Source organism: Taudactylus pleione, unplaced genomic scaffold, assembly GCF_031769625.1.
Source record: "Taudactylus pleione unplaced genomic scaffold, aTauple2 ptg000206l, whole genome shotgun sequence".
NCBI classification, from domain to species: Eukaryota; Metazoa; Chordata; class Amphibia; order Anura; family Myobatrachidae; genus Taudactylus; species Taudactylus pleione.
In genome coordinates, this window is record NW_028284608.1 from 12,960,365 (window position 1) to 12,978,518 (window position 18,154).

General features: G+C 43.1%; 1 protein-coding gene across 2 annotated transcripts in view; it reads left to right on the forward strand.

Annotated features, from left to right (window-relative positions):
• The window catches only part of SLX4IP (SLX4 interacting protein), a 157,296-nt gene that overhangs the window by 49,821 nt on the left and 89,321 nt on the right, over positions 1–18,154 (forward strand). For both annotated transcript variants that reach the window (XM_088478087.1, XM_088478088.1), the window contains one exon: positions 14,938–15,027. In XM_088478087.1, coding sequence (XP_088334213.1) covers positions 14,938–15,027 — 90 coding nt within the window. The remainder of the gene's footprint in view (positions 1–14,937; positions 15,028–18,154) is intronic.

Sequence of the window (18,154 nt, forward strand, 5' to 3'; positions counted from 1 at the left end):
ATAGGTGTAGTTTGTGTTCTCAAATAGTACTATAGTTACCAGTTGTCCAATAAAAAGGATCCCGTGATAAGGTACACTATCTTAGAATGAGCTCCACACACCAGTGATCTACAAATGTATAATGCGTGTAAGAGTTCCAGGTTGGAAAACAACGGCTATCCTTGTAAGCTGGCCAGTGATTGAATGCAAGTAATCTGGCTGTGGTGATTAATCCAGGATTTTGCTCTCGCACACCCATGAGGGGTTCAAAAGTGCCGGCTGCGAGACTGCTTTCCAGCTTAGCATGGCGCTAACAGGCTGGCACTTTAGTCAGAGAATGCCGGTTCTCGCGATTAAACACCTAGGTTAAGTCGCAAGAAACTTTATTCTCGCAACTTAACTGGCAACTGTCATACCAAACAGTATGCTGAATTGAATAGCTCCAGAAGCTCCCTCCCGGGGCTATTCAGTATCGTGCGTGCAGTCACCTGCTTCCAAGTATTGCTGACATGACTTCACCAGATGTTTGTAGCATTGCCCTTGACTTTACCTCTGACAATTATGAGGGCCTGGGACTGAGTGCCTACTCCTCAGGTGCGTGCAGTCACCGGTTTCCAAGTATTGCCGGCATGGCTTCACCAGACACCTGTAACATCCCCCTTTTTTATGGTGGTTTGCAAACCACCTCAATCGCATGTGGCAAAATGCAGGTGAGCACTAGGGCACTGTAAGCGCTGCTCCCACCTTGAAAACAATATAGACCTATTATAACTGGAGCACAGCCAATAAGAGGGAAGTTTTACCTTAAATTGATCTCTCCTCCCAAGGCTTGAAGTTCCTTTTTACTGCTTCTTGCATATGTATATTTCAATATTTCCAGACCAATATCAGACTAATGCACTTAACTCAGGTGTGAGGTCTTCCAGCTCCTGTTGCCTGATGGTTAATGTCCGCATCATCATTGGTAATCAGCCAGCCTTTTGTTTTCAGTAGATACATGTTGATGCCCTTAACTTAATGGCCTGTCTTCAAACGATTTCTTATTTCAGACCAATGTGTCATATACCCATCAAACATCTCACTAATACTTTATTACTTAGTCCTTGAAAATGATAGTGGACAACTCTAATGCATTAATTTGACCCATATCATTGCCTCCCGCTTGCAAAATAATCAGATCTGGACATTGTCAGTGACTGTCAATTATTTGATCATTAGGGTCCACCACATGCTTCTTCCTCCATACCACATCAGCTCTCGCTTGTGGCCTCATTCAGTCCACCAGTAAGCTCTCTGTGCTTCCCACAACCAACATTGTTCCATTTGTGGAGATAATTCAGTCTGTAAAGAGAAAAGACAGCCATCAAGTGCACATACTACTCTCTAGCACTTTGCCCCTTCTATCCTCGTCTCTTCTATGAACCTGCAGCCTGCCTTCCACCTACAGTGGGCTTGACACCCTCAAGGCTCCGGCTGGTGACCTAACTGCTCTCGCCTGTGGTACCTCAGACTGGTTCCATGTTCCCGATTAGAGACTGCCACTTCCATACTCATCTTTTTGGTGATCCCAGTCTTTACCTGTGGTTTAGTTAGATGTGGGCAGTCCACAGCCTCATGCTTTTTGTTCAACATCTGGAGCCTTTGACACCTCTCTTGAAGCGGTCACTTTCCCTGGTGACTTGGACGCCCCACCACTTGGGAGAGACTTAACTGTTCTAATATCCCGGCTCATGTGAATTCATATAGTATGGGGGGCTCTCCCCTTCCTCCAGTACTGCCAACAGTCGCTGACTAAGCCTTCTCCAACTCACTTGGCCCCATAGGTGTGACAAAGGCTGCTCCTGCTGTTGTGCAATAGCAAATGTGTCTAGGAAATAGGTCCCCTTTCAGCCACTCTGGGATTTTTGGCCCTAAGCTACTCTCACCACGGGATCGGTATGCGTCTGGCGGTTCAAATCCTGACGCCGGAAGTCCGGCAGTGAAGATACCAACAGGTAAGTATTTAAACTATTACTAACCTAACCCTAACCCTTCCTTAGGGATGCCTAACCCTAACCTCCCCCCCCCCCCCAAGTGCCTAACCCTTGCCCCGCCTGTAAGTGCCTAAAAGTAACCCGCCCTTCCCCGCAGCCTAAACCTAAGTCTCCCGGGGGGTGCCTAACCCTAACCCCCCCCCTTACCCTAGCCTAACCCTAACCCTCCCGGGGTGGTGCCTAACCTTAAGTCCTCCACGGGAGCCCCTAACCTAACCCTCCAACCCCTCAGCTTACCTTCGATCGGTATGCCGGGCGTCGGGCTCCCGGCGTAGGTAAAATGACAGGCGTCGGGATTTCGACGCCTGTCATTAGACCCCTGCCGGGATTAGACAGTCAGGATGCCGGCGGTCAGCATTTCGACCGCTGGCTCCCTGACTGCATACCCTCACTACCTCCATAGATGCCTCCCAGGTTTACCAGTATATGATTCTGTGCACTAACCTGGGAAATGAGAGGGAATTATTGCACCTTTTTTATTTTTTTTTCTGACCCTTTCCCAGCAGTGCATGCTCCACTGACCTCCTCCAACTATCATGTGCTCGCCCTAATCTCATGCTATTGCATTTACAGAAGGGACCCCAATAATACCTAGACGTCCCTTCCCAGCTGAGCCCGCTTTAATAAACAGGGGCTCCCCGCTGCGGTCATGGCCCTTAGTTTATTTCTGCCAACTTTTTCCCGTAATCAAAAGGGAAACATTTTTGTTTTTCAAGCAGCTTGTTGGGTTGCAACTAAAACCTGCCAGTACCCACATGTTTTATAAATTATGGTAATAAAAACATTTATAGTTTTAATAATGTATTATAAGAGTAATTAAACTTCCATAAGAAAAAAAGGAATGAGAACATTCCCTTAAAACTTATCTCTGCAGGCAGCTGATCAAATTCCAGAACCACCCACATAACCTCCATAGACTCTTCTACCCAATTACATCCCCTCTACACAGTCCACACATAACCTTACATATGTTCTCTTCCTATAACAACCCACTGACTCCAGGCCAACATTCCTGTGTGCACAGAGAACTTCTGCAATCTGGCTGGACCAATATGTAATATATAGCGCCTATCCTCAAATGTATAATATACCTATTTCCCTATAGACAGTTTTTGAGCAGGACCCTCTTACCTCTCTGTGTGTCTATTACACAGGCTCATTTTATTTCTGTTTTGTTCCCAATTGCGCTACATATGTAACTGTGGATAAATAAATGAAATCACTGACTCACGTAGGGGGGAATTCAATTCGCCGCGGGATATGGTAATCGATCGCATCCCGTGGGGAATAGCTATTCAATTAGGCCTTTCCTTGCGAGTGGGGTCCCTCAGCTAATTGAATCTGTCAGTGCCATTAAAATAAGCAAAGTTGAGGCTTTAGTACAGATGTGTCCACATACATCTATCCTCCGTGCGCTACAAGTCTCGTTACACCTAACGCGTGAGCGTCGTGTGACACTCTAGCGGCGAGTAGCTTTTTCGTGCGACTTTTTCCCTTCAAATGCTTCTTATTTGCACATCGATGCAGATACCGCATGGCGTTACAAGAGGGGCTGTTTAACGCCCAAGGAGGCTAGATGTACAGTATGTGGACACATTTGTAGCTTGCATGGCAAGGAGAAGATCTATCCGCTATAGAACAAGATGGGTCAATGGCACAAACCTTTGATTGGCTTTCACCAGAAATGGAGGCAGCTTTTAATTAGCTATACTGTACTGGTTAGTGTCTTGCAGGCAGTAGCTCCCCCAACAAGAATTTGCTGCACGGTTTGGTAAATTATTGAATATTATCATACTGCAATGACATTCTAGTGTTGTACTGCAATTATATGCTGGTATTCTGTGTATAGGTTTGAACTGCATGCTAATTAATTGTTCTCCGTAACCCTAGCTTGTGGTTTATGAGGCACTTGGGAAATGCAAAACTTTGCATGAGAGCTGAGCTTAAAATAGATCTCATTCAGCTGGAGTGTTAGTGAGCCCTCATTGGCTCTATCAGCTGTGACTGTGATGTACACATCCTCATGTCATTATCATTGCACAGTTGACATTAGAGGCTTGTTCACACCTGCTGTTAATACACTTATCCGCCACTAATGCCTGAAAGTATTGTTAAAAATATAATTCTTTTGTCATGGGCTCATGTCTACCATTACATTCACATAACACTAAAACGTGTCTAATGCGTTAGTTTTCATGTGTTTTATCACATTTTCCCACCTTGTCTATCTATCAGTCAATTTTTATTTTTTTGTCTTTTTGCACTTTTCTTTTTTTTTTTAAAATATGCAATTATTTTTAATCTTTAGTTTAAAGTAGTTAACAGCCCGTCAAAATGACGGGGACATTGTCTCTTGCCTGCGAAAAGGCTAGTTTGAGAGCTTAAACAGGCCACTTTTCGGTTGTCTCTGCTCGGCAGCTAGTGGGGGAGGCTGCGAGTAGAAATGTCAGTGTGCGCGCCCAAACGGAAGAACAATTGTATTGATCCGTCGGGCGCCATATAGTGGCCACCGGCGCGCAACACGCTTAAATTCCCCCCATAGAGGTGAGCAGCAGTGTATAGCTATATATATGGAATGGGATTGTATTGCCGGCGGCTGTATAGCGGGCTGTTCAAATCCCAACAGCGGCTGGCTGAAGGGAGGAAATCCCGACAGCGGAGGCAAGTAAAGCTAACCCTCCCCTCTCTCCCCCCCTAACCCTCCTTTAGGGGTGCCTAACCTTAACCTACCCCCTAGTGCCTAACCCTATCCTCCCCCTGTTAGTCCCTAAACCTAACACCCCCCCCCTCCCCGCACCCTAAACCTAACCCTCCCAGGGGGGGTGCCTATCCCTAAGTCCCCCCCCACCCCCCGAGGTGCCTTAAACTTAACTCTCCCCCACACCCCCCTCTGCTAAGAGGACGGGCGCCCATACTTGCCTTGTTCGGGCCCACGTCGTCCTGCATTCCGGCGTCAGGGTTATGGCAGGCGTCGGTATCTTGACACCTGTCATAAATCCCTGGCCGGCATTCCGGTGTCGGGATTGTGACCGGAACTACATTATATTTATATAAAAAATATTATACACACACGCACGTTTTAATGTTTGTAGTCTGGGTTTGTTTGTGTGTCTTTTGGTAGTTCTGTGATTTGATAGACGATACATTGATCTGCTGATTTTTTGGCGAGGCAGGGAATCCGCCTTCAAACAGCTCACCGATGACCACAACGCTCTGAACCATCCTGTAAAATTTCCGTATAACATTAGTGCCACTACTGTTAATTTCCTTGATGTACAGATCACTCTTGATCATGGTAGGATTGAAACCTCGATGTATACTAAGCCGACAGATCGCAATAATTTGTTACATATGTCCAGTTTCCATCCTTACCCGCTCAAGAGAGGATTACCGTTCTCTCAACTTTTACGTATAAGACGCATTATATCTAATCCTAAACTTGCGGAACTTCAGTTGGAATCCATGATACTTAAATTTTTGGAGAGGGGATATGATGAAACTAAGGATAAAGTCCTCCGTATTCCTAGAGTGAACTTATTGAGCAAACATGTAAACATTCCAAGACTAACACCTTGCCTTGGGTTACACAATTCAGTACGGCTAGCTTTAATGTTAATCAAATGTCCAAACAACTGTGGTCTATGGTGCAATCTGACACTAACCTTAAACTAGCAGATACAAAACTAATGGCCAGTAACAAGAGAGGACGCAGTCTTATGGTGCATACACACGATCAGATTTTTTCTTCAGATATGGACGATAACGATTTAAAAATCGTTCAGTCGTTCATATCTGAAGGAAAATCGTTCATATCTGACATGCCTGAACGATGGACGATCAACGATGCGCGTTCCCGTTTGTCAGATAACGATATCTGACATCTGATGGGTTTGCAGTCAGACTTGGACGATTCCATTCATTTTAATGCAGTCAAAAATCATTCAATCGTTCAAATCGTTCAAAACTTTGGTAAAATCGTTCAAATCGTTTAATCGTTCAATCGTTCATCTGACAAATCTGACAAGTCTGACAAATCTGACCGTGTGTACGCTCCATTAGAGATTTTTTGGTTAAACCTAATACCTGTAGCCCACTGTCCCCTAAGCCTAGTCATTTTCTTATGGGAAAGAGTGTATTAAATGCACATGTACCACCTGTGGATTTTTAATCCCTGGTGATACTTTTCGTCACCCACATTCAGGTAAGTAATATTCAATCAATTTTAGACTTACATGTAACTCTAAGTACATTGTATATCAAATTATATGCCCTTGTGGGCTTTCCTATATCGGTAAAATCGAACGTTCCTTCAAGGAACGAATGGCTGCACATAGATGTGCCATCCGAGCAGCTTTACTCAGCGGCAACAGTGAGCAACCTGTGGCACGGCATTTTTGCAAAAGCTCCACATTCACTTTCCACCTTGCTTTATCGTATGATTGATCACGTCACCTCAATCATTGAGGGGGGGTGATCGTGGCCTTAAATTACTTCAATTGGAAAGTCGTTGGATTTTTATATTAGGGACCATGCTCCCAAGGGACTTAACGAATACCTTGGCTTGCAACATTTCATTTAATATCAGCGTCCATTGACCTTTCTGCGTTTAGTCAGTGTTAGATTGTTCATGTACACATGTCATTTATTCTACATATGACTGTATATTACTTGTAAGTGATGACCTTCATGGTCGGTAATTTGCTTATGTTTGTTATCATATAAGTACTATATATATATATATTTGTTAGTTTTGATCTTTAGTCTTTACAATATGCTTTGCTGTAGTAGTGTCTATATATTTTTTTATTTATTCATTTTTTTAGTTGTGTTGTTACCATGGTGGGCACATGATGATGTGAGTGATGATGTCGCTCTCATGCGCCGCCAGACCGGGTGTGCAGTCCTGGTCTGGGCGTCTGCATGCTGCATTGTAAGATGACTTATGCCGTTTATTAAGCCTGAGGACAGTGCCGGTTGTTGGCACAGAAACGTTGCTGTTTGTGATGTTGGATTAAATCACTATTTCAAGTACCCTGAGTGCTGCGACTCCATGCTAAGCGTTTATGTGTGTGTGTGTGTGTGTGTGTGTATGTGTATGTGTGTATGTATGTATATGTATATATATATATATATATATATATATATACACGCACACACGCGCGCACATTTTAATGTTTGTAGTCTGGGTTTGTTTGTGTGTCTTTTGGTAGTTCTGTGATTTTAATAAATGTACTGGTTATTATTCTACCAGATAATGAAGCATGTGTGCTTTTATTAAAGTAAAGTTTTATCAGGAATCCTCCTCTAGAATGATGTGTATGTTGTGGTTATGTTGGAAAAACCTTTCACAAAAAAAAAAAATATATTTCTAAAAACCAAAAATATGTCTGTTTCATTCCTTATCTGGTTTAATCATCAAAATTCATTTCTCATGATTCTCCAGCTTAATCTTTTCGTCCTCCGTTTAAAATAACACCACAGAAGACCACCACATTCATCTGTCATGGCAACTTCATCCTATACCTATCGATTACCATCCCTTGGTGGGACTTGTGTCATTCAAACCTATCAGTCGGATATCAAAGGTTATAATAATTAAGTGCGGCATAATGAAATCGAGATCACACTGGTCCAGATACCACAGCAAGCTGTTTCTCATGCCTACAGGAAAAGTACAGTTATCCTCATGAACTTTTAAGTTTCAGACTATTGTAGCTAGATTATGATATGTATTTTAATATGGCGTTGCTCTCCACATTATACATAGCTTCAGGGTCGCCAAGAGTTGGCGGGGAGCAGGTATTGATTACCTAGACCTGGCATTGGTTTGGGGACCTGGTAAAAAGTGGAGGATGAGACGTCCCCCCTTCGCAGGGGATCAATCCGCCTTGTCCACAGCGGGCTGGGCTCCTCAGTAGCTGTGTTCTACTATTTTATTTTTTTTTCCTAAAAAGGTGTGGTTACACCTACTGGAATGATCACTCCCCCCCTGTCACTTCCGGTCCCACAGTTTGCCTTGGTGGCCCTTCATAGCTTGACAATTGCTTCAGAGGATGGTAATTCTCTATTTTGTAGCAGTAGAAACTCATACAGTAGCTTGTGAGCTTGGTTATCACATCCATGGTAATAGAAATGACTCGTACAGGCTGCATATTAGAATCTGTCTCTCATGGAGCGAGTATAATGGTTAATAATGTTATGATTTTCATTGTAAATGTTTTGTTCTTGATCAAAAACCATTACAGCAGCATCTTAAACATGTCGGAAGTGGCTTCAGCTCTATTGTGAAACTGCAATGGAAAAACAATCAAAGCTGTTTGCCTCACATTAGTTTCACAGTCTCATCCTCACCTGACTGGGACCCGCAATGCTGAGTTCTCTCAAAGTAGCTGATCCTGTTCACAATGTAAAGACATTGTGTGACAATGATTTGTTGTGATTGCCTTAGTTTATAAAGTTGTGATTGGTGATCAGACAAGTGGAGTCTTTTGCAACATACAGTAGCTCATCAGAAACTAAGGGCTTCTTCCCATTCAAAATAAAAAATCCTGAAGTAGTTTTACTCTTCTCGCTTGGTAAACCATTCCAAAGCAGGTTCAGGGGGATCGGAACCATCAAATGACCCTACAACATATATTGCTATGGAAGGTTAGGCAGTTTAAAGCAGACCCTCCACAGTCTGTATCTGGTGTTAGGTTCTGTTGAAATATGGAGTGCGCTACAGTGCTTCCTCCATGTATTCTCCATAACTGAAGCATTCTACTTTACCAAGATGGCCGACTTTGATCTTCTGTGCATGTGCTGCACCATCTTGTCACTGTGTATGAACGCCACAGTGGGACACGGACGTGTTCCTCTTACTGTAGCTCCAGAGTTCCTGCCAGAATATCCTGAATACTGGTCTATTTGTACAGCGCATTTTGCGTATAGAAATTCTGCTACCTACACACATCACCGGCTAGTGATGTATATGCTCTGCTCCATTCAGTTCAACGAGTGTATAACTGTGAGTACGGTTGTACCAGTAACTACTACACTTCAAATAAACTTGACACCTGGACTGTTTGGTGTGTCTGCAATTCCGCTAGTGTTGATGTTAATTATGCATACCATCGGCAAATAGCACACATATCAACAAGCTCTAATGTTCTCACAGTAAATTAGATTATCCTGATATAGCGAACTGCAGTCTACCTAGAAAAGTTCTTAAAATGTCAAATCTGTACAGAATGTAGGTTGGGATGTCTGAATCCCGACACCAGTCAGAACCCCGGCGCTAGAATCCAGACGGTAAGTATTGAGGTTAGGGGGAGGGTTAGGTTTATGCTGCAGGGATGGCTGGGTACACACGGAACAATGTTTTGTATGAACGCTATAGTTCAACGATGTCGTTCAACATTCCCGGTGGTTAAAATGAACGATATCGTTCATGCACACATGAACGAGATATAGAAGGAAAATAAATCAAAATCTGGGATGTCTTTTTGTTGATCGTTCACTCCTGTACACACTGAACGATATTAACGATATCGTCCAAATTGGCCTTGCACCACCGACGACAAAAGATATCTTTTGTTGTCGTTAGTCGTTCATTGCGTACACACTGAACGATATATCATTGAACGATATCATTATCACCCATATCCTTGAAAAATATCCTTCCGTGTGTACGCACATTTAGGCTTTGGGGGGGGGGGGCGGTGAAGGTTAGGTTTAGGAGGGATTAGGTTTAGGCGGCAGGATGGTTAGATTTAGGGGTAGGGTTAGGATACTTACTGACAGGCGATGGCTCTTCCCACTGGTTACATTTGCATTCATTCATGGGGGGCAGGAACATGGTTTACTGCGAAACGCGTCATCAAGCCCCCATCAGCTACTTCACTGAGGGAGTGGGTGCGTCTGGGACGATTGACAACCTTCCCAGGTATCTGACAGAGCTCTCCAAACTTTGTCAGTCTGGCGAACATCCCTGGAGAGATGGCAGAAATTGCAGTTGGCATTTACAGTCTTTGCAACAGCCTCAGTTTAAGACTTGAAAAGATTTGTTTTAATGGTTTTATAGATATTTCAATTATTATCCCATGTTGACAAAATCTATAAGCGGCAAATGGAATCACTCTTGTAATTCTGTATGATGATAAAATAAAATCAGATTCTCTTATGTAGAATCCAAATTGTAATCATTGTTCTTGCCTAGGATTGCATCTTGTTAGCCTGATTGCAGAAGACAAAAGCTGCAACTGTGACATGGAATAAACTCCTTGTGTTCTGTGAGAAGATGCTGCACTGTGAGGACAGCCCGATTTTTATTTTTTTATTTGTAGCCACAAGAATGCAACAGTTGAGACTGATTCAGAAATGTAACTGCATACCTAATTTACTTATGGAATATTCCTCCCCGACATGTAGGTTGTAGTGTATCAGTTTCACATGTGAAAAAATTTGAATATTCCACTCTAATTTCATCTCTGACACTGAAGAATTGTTTTCCCGAGTCTTCGAGATAAAGCCGGGTCATAATGTATCAGTGCTTGTTCACACGTGAAAACTGGATTTAGGGTACATTAGGATTGCAGACCTGCATGTGTGGCAGAGGGCAAGAGACCCCTGATGGTATTTTGGCACCAACCACTTATTCTTAGTAATCTGTGTATGGGTTTTTCGTGAAATATTTAAGACATTGCGGCCTATTTTCTAAGCCTTGGATGGAGATAAAGTGAATGGAGATAAAGTACCAGCCAACTAGCTCCTAATTCATTTTTCTAACACAGCCTGTGAAATGACAGGAGCTGATTGTCTGGTACTTTATCGCCGTTCATTTTATTTCCGTCCAAGGCTTAGTAAATAGACCCCGTTGTGTATTTTGCAGGGGTGTGATGATGGGCGGGCTTTGGTGCATGTTTCGCACAGGGGCTGATTAAGATGGAACAATGGCCCTGATTCAGAGCCAGACGCTCTGACAGAGCGCTCACTCTGAATCAGGGCCGTCCCTCCTACTTTTTGGAGGGGCCTCCTGGCCAAATGATGGTCGTGATGGTCAAGACCATCGCGACCATCGGGCTTGCGACAAGACCCTTGCGGTAGGGTCTCGCTGCCGCAAGCCCTGGAGTGCTTTTGGCTCTATCAGAGCCAAAAGCACTCCCACCACTAGTGATGTCAGTGGGGCCGGCCCCAGATGGTAGGCGTTCCCATGGGAACGCCTCCGTCTGGGCAGCCACGCCCACCAAAGGGGGCGTGCTGTCAATCACCATCGACAGCATGCCCCCTTTGGGGGGAGCCACCTCCGTCGTGCGCATGCGCACTTGGGCAACATCGACCCGCTTGCCAGCGGGTCTGAATCAGGCCCAATGTTGCATCTGGCTATTGTCACAAACCATAAAACTGCAAGAACAGAAAACATCCCAATTGTAAAACCTAATGGAATATGCGGACGCTATAGAATTAAATAATGAATGCGCTCACTGGCCCTCATTCAGTAGTGCACGTAGGGTGCAGTGCTGAACGCAGAATCTGCTCATGTGCAGAACGGGTCCTGCGCGACTACGCAGAGCAACATCAGTGATTGACAGTCTGCTCCCGTTTGGAGGCAGCGATGGCCTCTGTTTTTCAAAGCTGAGGCGTGTCACCACCATTGGGGGGGGGGGGGGGGAGGGAAGAGACCAGGATCTCCCCCGGCCTCCTGGCCTTCGTGACCCCTTGGTTACTCAGCTGGCCGGGGGACACGGACGCAGCTCGGAACATTAATGCAATAACGCCTCCTGCAGCATTAGCATAATAGCAAGGACGAATTGTAAAGCTGCTTGCGTGCAGCATTGCAGTTCCGTCCACTGTTGAATCAGGCCCACTGTACGCAGACATACTTTATATGTCCTATTTACTATGGGTCAGTCTTATCTAAGTGTTATCGAACATTTGTTTTATCGCTGCTTATCACATATATAGAAAATCACCCAGTTTAACAAGTAAATTTGACCAAAGCAGCTGAGCGATGCTCTGCTCCCCGGCGATAGTCTGATGGACTGTAATCCTTGATAGATCTATCTATCGTATCTATCTATCTATATATTTATAGGACTATTGCCATCCTGAGAGAGTGATAAGAGGATTTGCAGCTACCATTCTTAAATAGGTAGTTGGCGACATCTGTTATAGCTTTCACTAGCAGGGAGGCCTTGATAGTTGGAGATAGGACTTCTCCCTGTCTAAGACAAGTTTTAATAAATAGACCTGTTAGAGTTAATTTAATATGGCAACAGCAAGGTAAGTGGCAGGGCACTGGAAACAGAAAATTCTTTCCATTGTCATTTCTGAATTAATCTAGAAATGCAGAAATTCTGCATGAAGTTGCTATAGACGTCAGAAGCTCTACAGCGGTTTTGTAGGATTGTATGTGGTTTGTTTATTTTGGGTGAAGTTACGCTTTAAATCTGATCAGTTGCTATGGGTTACTTACATTAGTGTAATCTGTGCCAAGCTAGTGAATAGGCCTCACTGTCACTTTACAATACTGCAGAAAGTCATATACTGTAGTCCTCTATCGGCAAATAGGGGAGCCTGCAATGTGGACTGCTATCACAAGTGTTCCCAGTGTACGGATACTGCAGAAAGTCATATACTGTAGTCCTCTATCGGCAAATAGGGGAGCCTGCAATGTGGACTGCTATCACAAGTGTTCCCAGTGTACGGATACTGCAGAAAGTCATATACTGTAGTCCTCTATCGGCAAATAGGGGAGCCTGCAATGTGGACTGCTATCACAAGTGTTCCCAGTGTATGGATACTGCAGAAAGTCATATACTGTAGTCCTCTATCGGCAAATAGGGGAGCCTGCAATGTGGACTGCTATCACAAGTGTTCCCAGTGTATGGATACTGCAGAAAGTCATATACTGTAGTCCTCTATCGGCAAATAGGGGAGCCTGCAATGTGGACTGCTATCACAAGTGTTCCCAGTGTATGGATACTGCAGAAAGTCATATACTGTAGTCCTCTATTGGCAAATAGCAGTCCACATTGCAGGCTCCCTATTTGCCGATAGAGGACTACAGTATATGACTTTCTGCAGTATCCGTACACTGGGAATACTTGTGATAGCAGTCCACATTGCAGGCTCCCTATTTGCCGATAGAGGACTACAGTATATGACTTTCTGCAGTATCCGTACACTGGGAACACTTGTGATAGCAGTCCACATTGCAGGCTCCCCTATCACAAGTGTTCCCAGTGTACGGATACTGCAGAAAGTCATATACTGTAGTCCTCTATCGGCAAATAGGGAGCCTGCAATGTGGACTGCTATCACAAGTGTTCCCAGTGTATGGATACTGCAGAAAGTCATATACTGTAGTCCTCTATCGGCAAATAGGGAGCCTGCAATGTGGACTGCTATCACAAGTGTTCCCAGTGTATGGATACTGCAGAAAGTCATATACTGTAGTCCTCTATCGGCAAATAGGGGAGCCTGCAATGTGGACTGCTATCACAAGTGTTCCCAGTGTATATGGATACTGCAGAAAGTCATATACTGTAGTCCTCTATCGGCAAATAGGGGAGCCTGCAATGTGGACTGCTATCACAAGTGTTCCCAGTGTATGGATACTGCAGAAAGTCATATACTGTAGTCCTCTATCGGCAAATAGGGGAACCTGCAATGTGGACTGCTATCACAGGTGTTCCCAGTGTATGGATACTGCAGGCATTAGCACAGCTGAGTGACAGCTATTCTACAGGCTCTCACTGCTGCTTTGTTGGTAACTTTAACATCACTTGTCCAAGAACTATAATAAGTTAGCAATACGCCTATAGGATATTTTACACAGATGCTTGGGACTTGGGGTTTTGAAATGTAAAAAGATCCCATCTTTCTCCTCTGGCATTCTCGCCTCATTAGATTATTTAGCTTTCTCCTCACCAGGATGCTCTCAGAGAACCATGTCTGAGTGTAAATGACACTATAGTACCCAAGATCTACTAAAATATTGTACAACCAGTGATGTCATCACTTCTTATCAGTCGATTCTGATGTCATCTTTTCAGTGTCTGTTAGGATAACACACCCCCTGTTGTAAATTCAGATATTAGAGAAGTCTCCTCACAGATCCATGACCTGTATGACCGCCTAATGCGGTCTATTCCTCAGTGACGACTTCTAATATTCTTATAAATTACAACACAGCGTACATTATATGTATCTATGATTTATTTTCCTTTTGTGCTTTTTAAAATAGTTTTCTGTAGAAAACTCATTACCTGTAAAAATGGTGTTTTCTGCTTTATCCAGTTTTTTTTATATAGAAATGTTTTTATGATGTCATTTAGAAAACGACACCATGTTATTCTATACATGAATAATGTCACTGCATACTTTGTATAGCGTTACTCTTATATAACGTCTTAAGTATTGTGTGGTGTTAACATATGTGTGAAACTTTATAAATATCGTTTACTGTACATAATACCTCATATTGTATTTTTACAGTTCCCACCTTTTATAAAATATAATATCTATGATCTCTTACTAACTAGTTTATTTTTTTCCTTAATCAAGATAACATTACTTAATGTTTTTTTTTTTATTTTACTTAAAATGCGTTATACATGTTTTACTAAGTATTTATACTGGCCTTATGCGAGAATTGTGATGGTTTAACATGACAGCACACGTGTTTTGTTACGCCGTGGTTGGTTTATGGTTTTCCCCGTTGCCCTTAATTTTATGGGTTTAATTGAAAAAGTTGAAGCAAGTTTGTGAATGGGCCACTAAACAAATGATTTGCCACTTCCAGCGGTGGGTCAAGTAATCATGTAATTTGATGTGCTCCTTCAGAGGTGGGAGCTGGGAACGATCCTGGATGGTGGCTTCTCCTTTCCTGTGTGCTGTACATACGCCTTACAACATCCTAAAGATTTCATCTTTTGTCTTGCAGTGTGGGAACTTTGCCGTTCTGGTGGATCTTCATGTGTTGCCTCGAGGCACCAGTAAAGACACCAGCTGGTTTTCCGACCATGAGAAGGAGGTACAACAAAAACCATTTCTACTTCAAAAGCCCGTAGCTGCAGGGAAGAAATTGGACTGGTCTGATTTGCTCAGATCTTATTTTCATTGTTATGCTGAGACTACTGTGAATTATAACTAACCTTTAACAGCTCCTAGGGGACTATTAGACATGTGTTCTGTTTCCCTTATTTAATGACTTTTTTTTTTTTTTTAACCTTCTTATTCTGGCCTTTCCCAGAGATACATTGTTTTCCTATCTGAATTGTACGTCGTTAACTTTGCCCTGAGTTGTTTAATGTAGGACGGCACAATTATAACATATTAAAAAAATCTACATTTTTTATTTTTACCGTTCTCGGTTACATGCAATAGTATTAAATAATTTTGGAATAAAGGGTCTTCTATGTAATGCTCATAATTGTTCTAGTCCGGTCGGAGTATGAATAAAATAGAGAAATGTACGCCATATTTACAAAGGAGTTCTCACTGATTGTGCAACTCTGTGACCTGGTAATTAATCTAGGGCTCAACTAATTAAATCCAGTGCAGCATCATTTCCCATTCCCTGTACAAAGCACCATTTTGAATAGATCAGCAACATTACAGCTTTATTGCTGGCAATATTCATGCACTTACGGGTCTTAATTCTACGATTGTGTACAGTGAAACACTCCGTGATGACTCTGTTAATTCTCTGGTTCTTATGGCCATATTCATCTTTGTGTCCCGACTGACCCCCGTTAATTAGGTATTTTGACTCGCTGCAAGTTGCAGCCGCAAATACCAAACAACTAAATTTATTTGCTCCGTTGTTGGGACAATTGCGCCAAGAGGCAGCTCTACCCGCAAGTCCGGTCACTGCTACTCTTGCAGCTAATCAGTAGTGGTGAAAGCTTAAACTTCCGGTTTTTACCCGGCAGTATTTCTGCACATGTATAAACGGGCGGAATTATCCGAATGGAACCCTATTCGCAACCCGGGTCTCCTTGCTCATAGCTCAGGGAATTTACACCATCTGAAGATGGCGTCAGTTCTCGCAATCTAACTCTGAAAACTTTCCGTTTTCGAACTTTGGCGAATGTAGGTCCCCCATACAGGTACATAAGGATGGCGGGCCACAACGGGACTACAAGGTAAGCAGGAGATATCCATCCAATACTTAATTTCTCCAAAAATGGATGGAAAATAATCTTTTCACCTACGATAATACATTTAATGAATTGACCCTTTAGTGAATTGATGTCATGAACATTGGAATTCTGCATTTTCAAAAACATGGGATCAACCCACAAATCACTACTTCCTCTCAGACCCTCAATCAAACCTTTCTCACCAGCACTGTGCGGTAGCAATGCTAGCCACTGTGCCTTTTGCTCCCACATCATCACAGAACTTAATAACGTATAACTTTAACCTCTGTTTGTATAAAATAAATGTACTCTACCAGTAATAAGAATGTTGGCAAGCATACATGCGTAACAAAAACATGTCCGAAAGATATGGAAACCAGGGGCAGCCTGCAATCTTTATAGGCAACCATTGCACTTCTTCCCAATTTTAGGTAAATCTCCTGATGAACGCAATTAAGATCACAGTATTCTTTGCTGCCTGGAGCAACGGCAGATGCAGAGAACTGTGCACAAGCGGCTGACACTGGGATTTGTAAAGGGGGTCAGAGTATCCCATTAGCTATAAGGAAACTGCACATTTTGTGGTATATACACTAGTTCCCTGTGCTGCCTAAAGCCTTGTTCTCTGACACTATACTAATGCAAGGACTTACTCCATAATCCATTCTAACCTGTCAATTTACTAGGATAAGACAAGAAGCTCTGGCTTGTGGGCTAATTAACTGCTTTACACAGGTGCACAATTAATTGCCTGTAATTTGTCCTGTTTTGTTGGCTTTGTCTCAGTGAATTAGCATTGACATCTTGAGGAAACTTGGTTTTTCACTAGACCTATTTTCAGTTTAACTTGCTCCTGTCTTAGGCTATAATAATGCACACGGGCTCTCTGGCTTATGTCAGTATCCTCTGTAAACCTTTTTGGAGCACTTGTGGTATTATCCTTATGTGAGAGAAGCTTTCACTGGCAGATTTTACATCCAATACATTTACCAAGAAGCACTATCTAAGGTAAAAAAAAAAATATATGTAGTTTTGCTGGAGGCCAAGTGAAAACGCAGTCTCGATAGTTTAATGAATTCGGCTGGTTGTAAGGCACTACGGAATGTGTTAGCGCTATATATACATAAACCTAGCATATTGGACCCCCATCATTCGACAGGTCGAGGTGTATACACATACCCCGACTGTACTTTCCTGCAGTCCCTTCTGTCCGTACCAGGCAATAGGAGCCCTATCCCACTGTGCATGTGTTAGCTGGCTATTGGCAATTATTATTTTTGGGAGGGATTCAGTTAGCCACGGAACTTACTGCAGGCTTTTAGCTCCCAGGTTAAGAGCCCGAAACCTATACAATTACTGCTTAAAGTGTGCAAACAGATATCCGTGTTAAGTGCAAACCTGGAATCTATACCTTAAAGCTGTGGTTCCCAAACTGTGCTCCGTGGCACCCTGGGGTGCCTCTGGGCACTTGCAGGGGTGCCTCAGATTGGGGCTCCAGCACCAAATCAAATAATTTATGATCATTGTAATGTAAATATTTGGACAAACATAAGCGCAGACCTGTCCACCACCATATTACTGAGCCTAAGGGTGACAGGTCAGCACAATTTACGTCACTTTACTACTTCACTACATTTTTTTCTGAATTTCTCAATAACAAACTTTTGGCTTAGGGGTGCCGTGAAAACAGAGCTGATACTCTAGGGCGCTGTGATCCCAAAAAGTTTGGGAACCACTGCCTCAAAGTGTGTTCAGGATGTCATTGAATAGCTCTGGACACTTAACGGGACCTAAATGCCTGTGGCAAGTTGGGCGAAACCCCCCCTACACACACCTTGCGTCTTTTTTGTACTGTATCTTAGGAACCAAAATTAGGCTTTATGCATGACTGGGCGATGTATCTGTGACTGGACAAAAATTGTAAATAATAATATTGGCTTATAGCTCTGCTTGGGCATCAGTGTATTCTATGTGGTACACACCTGGCAGAGGGATCGGCCGACCGATTTGGTAAGT